Below are 11271 nucleotides of genomic sequence, written 5' to 3'. Positions count from 1 at the left end.
GGTTTAGAGGTATTTTTATACTGCCTCTGCTTTGCAGTAACTTTCAGTAATATACATCTCTGTGGGTAGATCGAGCTGTTATGATTGTGATGGTGTCGAGTATCTGTACTATGTTGTATGTGGTCTAGTAGTAGGTAAGATGCAAGGAGCATTACTTGGTTACCAAGCGGTACAGAAAAGCGTACTTTGCAGAACAGCAGGCGTTTGGGGTGCTGCGGAGTCTCACGTCCCATCATGCAGGTTGTGTGGCTTCACTGTACCACGTCTTGAAGGGTACCGAGGTGACAGGTTTCTCTGCGTGGTGCTGTATCCTGCAGAGCAGATTTGGTGCTTGGTGGTGCCTGAAGGTCGCTGTGTGGTGTGGCAAGGTGCGGGTGAGGTCTCGTGTCAGTCTCTGAAGGTCGGGGTGGGCAGCTATGCGTTTCACAGCTTCGTGGGGCAAGGGCTGTGCTGTGGCCCCGGTCGTTGCACCACGGAGCAGGTTGGGCAGTTTCTCTGTTAGGTGTATTTTGCGTGCCACAGGGCCCGCTCGATGCGCGAGGGATGCTCCGTGCCTACCGCGGTCCAGCCCAGCGCCGTGCTCGGCCGGCCGGGCACCCAACTCTCCGTGCGCCGCGGAGCCCCTCGCTCCAGCGTCAGCGTTTCACGGCGGTGGCTGCCGGCGCGGGCCGGGCTGGGTGCCCGCTGAGCACAGCGCGGCGCGGGGCGGGGGGGACACCCACCCTGCGGCCGCACGGGGAGCGCGCCGCTACCCAGGGCGCTGACCCGCGGCCCCTTTAAGCCCGGCCCGGCGCTCCGTGCCCCGGGCGAGCTCCGCCGCCGCCCGCGGCCGCCCCGCCCGGCCCGGCCCGGCCCGCGCCTCCCGGAGCGCCGCGCGGGGCGGGGCGGGCACGGCGGAAGGAGAGGCCGCGGCCGGGCCTCGCTGCCGGCGCTGCCCGCGCTCCGAGGCGCAGCCCCGCGGGAGCACCTGCCGCCCGTGGGGCCGCCGAGCCGCACCTGCCGGCGCTGCCGGGCCGGGCCGGGCCGGGCGCCGTTCGTGGGCGGGCAGGGCGGGCATGGCGGCGCGCTGAGATGAAAGTGACCGTGTGCTTCGGGCGGACCGGCATCGTGGTGCCCTGCAAGGACGGGCAGCTCCGCGTGCGGGACCTGACCCAGCAGGCGCTGCAGCGCTACCGCAAGGCCCAGGAGAAGGTGAGGGGCGGCCGGGCCGTGCGCGGGGGCCGGCCCCGGGTGAGGGGCGGCGGGGGAAGGCCCGGGGCCGGCCGGGCTGGAGGGGCTGGAGGGGCGGGTGGGCCCTGCGGCCGCGGGGCCCCGGGCACGGTCCCTGCCTGAGCGTCCCTGGCAGGCACTTTGTGTGAGCGGCTGATGCCGGAGCGTGTCCCGCTCAGCTGCCCCGCCGGCACGGCTGGTACTGCCGTGCGTGTTGACTAACAAACTTGAAACAGGCAAGAGAATAACAATAAATCGCTTTCATTCAAGCTTGTGTTTTCTGGCATCGGCTGCTCTGTGGGGTGCTATCTGCATGAGGAGGTGATTTCTTTTGCGTGAAGGGAGCTCTGAGTTTTATTTCGGCTGTACCAAATTGAGCATAAAACTGTTTTTCATTTTTTTCTCCAAGAAGCAGGTGCTGAAGGCTAATGGGTTGCTGTTCGGTATTGCTGAAAGGCCTGGTGTTGCAAATACTGCTTTTTGAAAGAGATTCCTGTTACGAGTCCTGAATTAAGGGCTTGCAGGATTGTTCATCTTCCTAAAACGTCTGAGTAAGAAGTACAGCCAACATCTTATGAGCTCTGTTTTGTGGTATGTGCTGCTTTCTTAGGGGCTCAGGCAACTGTGTGAGATCCTGAATGCAGAACTGGAAGCAAATTCTTGTTCTTGAGGATTTACTTGAGAAAAACTTGCTGCTGATATGTTAAATACATTATGAACAGCTGTGGAATTAGCTGCTCTAGTAGAGATTGCTGTGGTCTCCATGCTGGTCCTTCTGAGCAAGTGTCATGCTTTAATCTGCCTTAAGACACACAGAGAGCTTGACGAATTTTTTGCATTAAGTGTTTTTTCCTAACGATGCTGCATGTAATAACAACAAAATGTTTATAGAATTCTTGGTGCTGTTAGAGTCAACAGCCAGTGAAATCTTTTGCACTGAAGTGTAGTTCAGAGTACTAAAATATGCCTTCAAGAGATGGGCTTTATCAGAAACAGAATTACTTTCAGTTGTGTTGAATTTAGAAATTTACGAATTGATTTCAGCCTTTGATTTGTGCTTGTGATGATATTGGAATTAGTCTGATGATGATGGCTTGAAGGTGGCCTACAAAGCCTTGGTATAAGTATTTCAGGTCTCTTTTCTCCTCTACTCTTTATTTACTTTTTTTTTCTTTAGGAAAGAGTAGAAGGGTGACTGCCTTTCTAGGTGAAACCCTGCCTCTTCTAGAAGGCTCAATAAGCAATTATAGGATAGAAATTCCAACAGTATGAGAAAACTTCAGATAAGTGCCAGACACTTAAGGTGTACTACAGTTCTCATGAATTTGTAACCAATTTGCTATTAACGTAGTATCTAAAGAGCTTTTTTTTTTAATGCTTAGTAATCATCTCCTATGTTCTCCCACACCCTTCAGCATGAGGTCAAAATCATCAGCCTTCTTTATAGGACAACCAGAGGCCAGAGTCCATGTTTCTGACCTTGTAATCCATGTTTCTGACCTTGTGTTTCTTCCTTTGCAAATAAGCTTTTTTTTTTCTTCTTCTTCTTATTTCCTTATAGAAATGTTGAGTTCCTTATTCGGCATCATAGCTGAACAAAGTGGGTGGGTATGGGCCAGTTTGTTCAAAAGTTACTGATCACTTTGCATAATGGAGCTTCAGGGCTAGAGTTTATACAAGGATGTGTACAGAGGCAGAGTGGGGGAGCAGCCTAAGCCTAAGGACTTGAGAAGGTTTTCATTCAAGCTGCTAAAAAAAGTTTTATGCCCTGTGCACCCTCTATTCCTCCCCCCTGTTTGCTGGAAATGTAAACAGTTCTGTTGTAGTGCTTTGATTAGCTGGCTTCCAATCTACAAGGTTTGCAGTGCAACTGGCCAAAAAGATAAATTTTTCTTATCTTGACAAGCATCGTTCAGTTAGATTGCTTTCCCGGGGGAAAATTTGGGGTTGGTAAAATAGATCATACAGATGTCTCAAACAATTAATTTTATTACCTTTTGGATTATTTTTTGTCTGATGTGACATGATGGATTGGGTGTTTTGCTACTTCCCCTTCTTATATTAACTTTATTAAACAAAAGTGAAATCTTACTGAGAATGGGATTATCTCAAGATTATCAGCAGCTAAAATGTACTGTGAGGTGTGCACATAAACAGGTTTGTGCTAAAGATCACTGAGTATTTGTTTTTCTTTTCAAAATGTTTAGGATGTTTGGAATACTTTGTGACAGAATGTTGCTCTTTCTGTTGGCATGTTAAGTGTTCTTTTTGTAGTTTTTTTTTTTTTTTTAAGTGTTAAAATCTTTTAAAAGAGCTATGTGGAAAATTTTATTGTTGAAGTGCCTGAAGTATTTGGAGAGAGAGGGAGAATTGATACAAGGAATATCTTTCAAAGTTGTAGAAGGGAAAATGAGCTAGGATACAAGCTTTAGGAACTTTTTATTACTTATGGTACTGTCAAGTACCATAAAAATGTTTGAGAAGCTCTGCATTTTGAGTTGTCCTGGAAGTCTAGTTTTGGTCTTACACTACGGTCACTTGTCTGGCAAAGGGGAAGATACAAGATTAGAGTATTAATTCATGCATACTGTGAAATATTTGAATACCTGTAATACAAGTAAAAAGTTTTGAATTGGTTTAAAATACTTTGCACTTCTTTTTACTTGTAATGAAAGGAAAATTGATGCAGTAATTAAGTCTCTTGTTTCTGTGGGGATTTTTGGTAGGTAGCTGAGAACATGGTGGCAGTTGTTTATTGTGTTTCTTTAGCAAATCTGATTTGGTTTCTTGACCGGACTGTGTTGGCAAGGTTTGGTCATGACGGCTCAGTTGCCTTGTTTAACTGACCCAAAACACTGGGCCTATTTCGATTGAGAAATCAGACAGTAATTAATTATTGATGCTGCTGAATTTAGTCCTTTTGGATGTGCTGTGTGAATGGGCAGATCCTGTCTGATTCACTGGAGCATACAATAACTGCCTGGACTTAACTTTGTATTACAGGATCAACTAAGAGATTCCTGTGGTCTAGGATTTTGTGTTGTGAATAGTCATAGATGTTTAAGAAATTGTTTGTTGCTCAGTTGCTTTGTGAGAATAGTAAATAATTTTTCAGGGAAGTCACTGTTGTCTGTCTCAGAAAGTGACTTGAGTAGAATGAAGTTTGTTGGAACTCTTGTGACTCAGGATCTGCTCTTGTTGCTATTTAGTAATGCACATTAAGGCTTCTTGCTGACAGGTATAGATACAGTAGGATTAATGATTCCTTATCATCAGCCCAATCCCTATCTTGATATTTTGGTGCCTTGGGGAGCAGTTGTGTGTCATCTGTTGCATTTAGGATTCCTTGCTTGAGTGAGAACAGATGTACTGCGGAAGAGTTGAGTTGCTGTGCCTGATACTGCGTTTGCTTCTCTGTAGCTGTAAGACATAGCCTTGGATGCAGGACCAGGTACTTTGTTGTTTTCCAGTCAATTGGCAGAGACTTATTTTCCCCCTCCCCCAAGTATATGAATGAGGGGAAGAAGAGGAGTTCTGGGTCAGCATGGAAGGGTTTTATGGGCTCTTGTGCTGTTGTCTGGATTTGCATGGTCCTGTTAAAAGCTATTCCTTAAAATGCACGTGGGGCTATATGCTCTCAAGGTAGATGCACTGTTGTGCTCACGTCTCTCTCCTTGGAAATGCTGTTCTCCCACATTTGAGGCAACAGTCAAATTCCCAGTTTTGCCGTGGAGCCCTTGGCTCAGCTGGAGATCCTTGCTTGCTGTCTCAGAGGCCTCGAATGCTGTGGGTACAGAAAGTGATGTCTGCTCAGGGAAATGAGACTAGCAAAGTGAAATCCACTGTGACTTTCCCTTAAGCTGCAGTGAAACTTTTCTGAGGAGAATGTGTAAAACATCTTGGTGCTCCAGATGTTCTTTCTCTCTGTGGAGGAGTCAGACACGGGGAAGTGGTGGTCATCATCTGTGTGTTCATTTATTCATGTTTGCATACATGGCACATACCTGGATGACTTGATTAATGTGACTGCTTTGGCTGTCTGCAGTCTTGTTCATGGAAGCCAGATGAATGGGTGGGACATGGAAGTCATGTAGCAAAATTAATAAGCACTGCAATTTGTGGTTTAAAATTTGTCACTTTAGGCTCAGTTAAAGTCTTGAGTGGCTCACTATCAACAGCTTTTGTGGGCTTCCTTTGGGAATGCAGGTGGATAGTCAAATATTAGTTGCCTTGTCTTCCAGGAACTTGATCTCCACTTGTAACAGGCATTAGAGTGGTTCTTTCCATTCATGAGAACATACAGAGGCCAGCAGTTAGTCCTGGAATGGTGATGAGAATTTTGATTTGCAGTCAGACTGAGCAGGAAGCAGTGAGATAGGTTAATTCAAGAATGGTGTGGTTTTGATTAGAAAGAGGAAAAAAAGGGGTGATTTGGGTTGTGTTGATGGTCTTTCCCAGATTAGGTGCATTTAAAGAGCTAATGCTGCATGTTGATTGTTTATGTAATTTTGCGAGTTCTACTAAAAAATACTTTCTCAATTTCCTTCTGTTCCTGCTTGCTGATCACATGACAATTATTGTTCTGGAATTAGGTATTGCTGCTGTAAATCAGCCAGCAAACAGAAGGAGAACTAAATGTTCTTGTAGTTTCTCTAAATATATTTGGGATAGGGAGAATAACAATTTTTTTATTTAATCTAATGCTTACAAAAGATGTTTGCCAAACCAGAAGACTTTTTCAGAAGGTGTATGTGAAAAGTTTTGAAATAAGTCCTTTTTCATGACCATTTTTTTTTTTGGAGGGCAAATTGTAATTGTTTAGTCCTTTATAAAGGCAGAGTAGTAGAGTTGTATTTGTGTGGCACTTGTGTACTTTTGTCTTGGACCTGGTCTCTAAGTTTGTATTTTTCCCTATCCCGGTTTGTCTTAGTTTATTTTAATTTTTTGCTGTAATAGGGATGGGCTGAATGCATACTCTTTGTTTTACCAAAACAATCCTAAGCTTTGTCTTCAAGTACTTTTTTTTTTTTGCTAGAAATTATTTTAACTGTTAATTCCCATATTTTTCTTACTATGCATAATCATCTACAGTATGTTAATGAGCTTATACATTGTTTTGGCAATTGCTATATTTCAGTGAACAGCTTGATTATAATTTCTGCATTCAGCCTTTGGAGTTGTCACAATGATACTGTTCTAAAAAATGAGAATATAACTTGATACGCCGCTTTCTCAGTACTGTTGTATGGGTTTGAGTAACTGGTTCATATATAGGAATGCAGGCTATATGAGTAGGGGAAGTAAAGAAAATGGAAGGTGATAAATGATTTCAGGAACTCTTTATTGACTTAAAAACTCTAATGGTGGCATTTCATTGAGATTGGGAACATCTTTCAAGTGGCAGAACCTTGGGTCCCTTAAAGAATTTTCTGGATCACTTTTACAGTGACCCAGAAAAATTGAGAGTTAAAGAGTGCCTGCCTTTTAATCACTTTTGTGTGAAACGTCTGCTGCTGTGTTCTATCATAGCCATTAGTGTTGAGGTAATGAGATTTTTGGTAGATTTTCAGGCTCCTTTTCTCATGGGTGTTTATAATAGCTACAGAAAAGCTGCCATTGAATTTAGATTTGTTATAGATAATATTTTCTAGGACATTATATACTTAGGTAACATGGAGAAAAAAAATTGGATCCCCTTTTTCCGTATAAGAAGTTGACTATTGCCAGTAATGGCTTTTGGCTGAGTTACTTGTTGTTAATGTGTTTCAGGGGAGTTGAAGGGTAGAGCTGGGTGAAACAGCTGGAAATTCAATAGGCAAAATCAAAGTAACCTGTCCTGGAAATACTGCAGGTCAGACTTCAGTGTATATGATAATACTGAGTATCCATTTTTTTCTCCCAGATGATATTTATCAAGTTCTGAGTACTGTTCTAATTGAGATACAGCAAAGACTTGTGTAGTTACTGAATGTTAAATCAGTCATAGGAGGAAACCATTAAAGAGCAGTACGGAGTTGTAAGTAGTGACTGCTTGCTGTTGCTCTTTGCCAAGTTGAAGATGAACTCTGAGTAGACTTGTAGGAATTTGTGAAGAAGGAATTCAGACCTCACATGGTATTTCTGGCGTGGGATGGAACTGGGAGGTGCTTTTGGTTGCTGCGTTAAAATGCAGTTTTAATTTTTTTTTCTCTTTTTTTTTTTTTTTTCTTAAGTATCTGAAAATGGAAGGTTGTTCTACTGATATTTTCAGGAAAACATAATGTTTTTATTTTAACAGATACAGTTATTTGGGCATAATGTTTTATGTTGTGTGACTTTACTTTCCTCCTTACTCATTCAGTATGATAGGTCAGTTGAAGTGCAACATACTGTGCTGTCTGGCATCCTGCTACTGTAGCACCAGATTTCCTCCCCCGTTGAGCAGAACATTCTTTGGGCTTTCCTAATGATTCTGTGTCAGATCTGCAGCTTTCCTAGGCATGAAGGAAGACCTATAGCTTCATTATTATAAACTCCCTCTAACCCCCTATAAACATGCCTGTGTTTCATCCCTAATAGCTATGATAGCACTAAAGGTCTCGAGCAATTAGTATCATTGAAAACAGAGTCTGCTTAGTAATTTTATAGTCCATTCTTGAATCTTATGCATAAGGATATACCCATTTTATGTCAGGGAACTGACTGAACAGAAATGACAGGCTCACGTGAATGACTTATTGATAGAAATTGTCTTGTAAATACCACTGAACTAGGAAGTGTCCTGAATACATTGTTAAACTGAGAAAGCTGCTTCATATGAGACATTTAGAAAATCACCATGTTACAGGAACTTTTGGGAAAAAAAGCCTCTGCAGTATTTGTGTAATACTGTCATTAATAAAAGCATTCTTTTTCCATTGGGGTTATATGTTGCTGTGGTAACTCTGTAAGGCTTCTCATCAGTACTTTATTACTTCCACAGGATAACCTCAGTAACTTATTTGTAAAGGAAAGTTAGTGTTACAACAAATTACTGTTTGCACTGGATAGGACTTTTTGAACTGTTTTCGTCTCTTTAAAGGAGAGAGTATGTAATACTGGTATATTTTTTTTTTTGTCTTTACGCCTAATCATTGTGCTAGAGACACCTCAATTAAGGGAACTGTTGTAATGTTTTAATGCAATCAGAATGTCTCTTCCTCTCCAGTGTAAACCTGTAATTGTTATGTCACCACGAAGTACATCCATTCAGAACTGATGACTTGGCTTTGTTGTGGCAGGTGCCACGGCGCTGCTCAGGTGCTCGACTTGCTCTTGGGAATGCTCCCGAGGTGGGAGGTTCAGACTAGCTGCTCCTTGGTTTCACAGGAATGCACTGGCAGCGTTTGTTGCCACAGAGAGACTTCTTACCTCCGTGGTTTTCTTTATTGGCTGTTTCGTGTTTGAAAAAGAACTACAGAGTGCTTGAATGAACATGCTTCTTACAGCCCATAAGAAGGATACCTTTGGAATGAAGGGTAGATAGGGAGGAAGATGGATGATTGTACTCATACAGAGACTGATAGCTGGAATCTCAGAATGCAGTCTGATGGGTAGAAGCTAACCTCTGGCACTGGACTCCCTCTTTTTCCTGACTAGGAATTTGACCTCGAAGATGAGGCTCTATCAAGCCAAATGATTTTGCAGTACATCTTATCTGATAGAATAGAATGTTTTTCAGATTACCAATAAAATACTGTCTATTGGTGAATCATAATATGCGCCATCCCTATCATTTTCCTTTACAAAAATGCAGTAATTTTTCAACCAGTAGAAGAAAATGGAATGCTTGAAGGAGAATTACATGCAATCCCAAGAACAGAGACCTGAATTCCTTGAAAATAGTGTGGCTTTATTTGTTTTACTTTGATTAATCAGTTTCTCTACTTTTATCTCTTTCCTAAAACCTTAAAGGCCTTCACATATTTTTGTAGAAGATACTATCTTATTCTCATCAATCCATCAACAGCTGAGGTGGTCTTCGTTGGCAAGCCTAAACACCAATTAAGGATTTTCTGAGAGGAGACAAAAAAAAAATCCTTCATGTAATCATCTCCTGTTTCTTTTGAGTGTCAATGTACAGTTCAAGTAAGATTAGTTCCAGCTCAAAAGAAGGTAGAATCCAGCAGGTCTCTGTTTGGACCTTTGAAGGAGAGATGAGCCATAAATCCTGGTGGGTTAATCCTACGTATATGGCATATTTGTTCTGTACATATCCCGTGTATATGGTGTACTTGTTCTGCATCCAAACCCTGGAGCATCCATTTGTAGATCATTTTACAGTTAAGGGCTATTTCTTGTAATTTGGGCATGGCTTTATGCCTTCTCATTAACTGTGTGAGTAAAACCAGCGAAGTATTTTGACATTTCCCTGAAAGCTGCCATGACAAGGTTGTATCCACCCAGTAAGTACCTGGGTGATCTGCCTGATCTTCCTGCTACAGAAGGGGCTGGTTGAAAAGATGCTTGTCCCTGCTCCGTAGCTTGTCCTCTTGGCTGGTGTGTCAGGAGGACAGGCAGACTTCAGTGGGTCTTTTTTAAATTTCAGTCATGTCCATCGTAAAGTATTTATGTTTCTATTTATGTTTCTCCTCTAACTGTGAGTTTTGAGGCCATGTAGTCTTTCCCAGCATTTGTTTATATTATTTTGTTAGTCTTGCAATGCTGGATGTCATTAATGGAGGCAGGACCAGAATTTCATGGTGAAGATTTGGGGATAATTCCATCATTTTTCCATGTTTCAAGGCATTTTACTACTGCTGAATGTAGTCACCATTCACTTTATTTCCTGTGGGTCAGGCCTTTTTTTGTTGAGTGCAGTTCATTGTAGTGCAGTTTGCCTGCTGTGACCTTTTCCCAAAATGATGATGATAGTTTTTTTTTAAAAATCCTCTGATACTTATTTGGTGGTAGTATTTTGAGTGTTAGAAAGCTTTCCACTAGCGTTCTCTGCTTGCCAATTCTTATTTCTGAGCACGAGCCAGAAGTGAAACCAGACTACAAGTTTGAAGCTCTAAAGACTTTGCTCTTTTTGGAGGTATTGGCTGCAGGCTGCTTTGGATACAGACCTCTAGTAAGTGATGAGTTTCATGAACAAAGAATTTAGAATGTGACCTGGAACTCTGCTTAACTAACTTCTTTCTCCAGAACTCGTCAGAATTCCATGTGCCATCTCACCTGCCTGCTGGTCAGTTGCAGAACATCCTTCCAATGGATTCCTGCTTGAGCAACTATTAAAATTCTCTCTTCCAGCTGCAACTTTTTCTCTAAGGTTTTATCAACTCTTTCAGTAAGGATTTTTGTGGAGTAGTTTAATCTCCGAATTTTTCTTGATCAGTCCTAGATGTTAAACACCACAAGGGCAGGACAGAAATACAAAAGTAGGGTAAGCAATAAAGAAAGGTACATGTGACAGTGTGCCTATAGCTATTCTAGAAACAGAGGTAATTCAGGGGTTCTGCAAATCTGACTAAGGCAGCTTTGCTGTTTGCAGCACTTTGAGTCTGGAGTGGCTCACTGTACCCTTTCTCATTCACAAGCAGTAAGACCCTTGCAGCTGTGCAGTGAAAACTGTGCTTCACTCTATCCTGGGCAAAACCAAGTGACTTCCTCTAGCTTGTGTCATTGTTCATCATCAGTGGATTGGATGATGGGGCTGCATCTCTCACCTGTACGTTTTTCTTTTTTTAAACTGAAACAAGCTTCTGCTTTTGAAATAAATAGTCCCAAAGTCTTCCATTCTCTGCTTAAGTTACTTCTCTAAAGAAGTTTTATTTTCATTATCTTGGTTTTTATTTGATCTATGGGTTAGTCTAGATAAAGCTTGTATGGAAACCAGAAGTCATACAGGATTTTTTTTTTTTTTTCTGAGTAAAGACTCTAGAGGACTTGCTTTTAGGGGAAAAAAAAAAGTGCACTATTTATTAAGCTTGCAGGGAAAAAAATGAGTCAAATATCATATGCATCAATCAAATGTTTATATATTGTGAACGCTATGAAATGCTATTTGCCTCCAAATCATGTTCCTTCTACTCAGTCTGACTT

The 11271-nt window shown here is 42.4% G+C and overlaps 1 protein-coding gene across 1 annotated transcript in view; it reads left to right on the top strand.

Moving 5' to 3' along the window:
• The first annotated feature begins 1071 nt into the window (after nt 1–1071).
• Nucleotides 1072–11271, top strand: part of PARD3B (par-3 family cell polarity regulator beta) — a 390492-nt gene continuing 380292 nt past the window's right edge. Inside the window, exon 1 of the mRNA XM_062498095.1 lies at nt 1072–1191. Coding sequence (XP_062354079.1) covers nt 1072–1191 — 120 coding nt within the window. The remainder of the gene's footprint in view (nt 1192–11271) is intronic.

The sequence above is a fragment of the Cinclus cinclus genome, chromosome 9 (assembly GCF_963662255.1).
Source record: "Cinclus cinclus chromosome 9, bCinCin1.1, whole genome shotgun sequence".
In the NCBI taxonomy this organism is placed as follows: domain Eukaryota; kingdom Metazoa; phylum Chordata; class Aves; order Passeriformes; family Cinclidae; genus Cinclus; species Cinclus cinclus.
The sequence above is the reverse complement of the archived record's forward strand: the minus strand, read 5'-3'. Positions and strand labels throughout refer to the sequence as shown.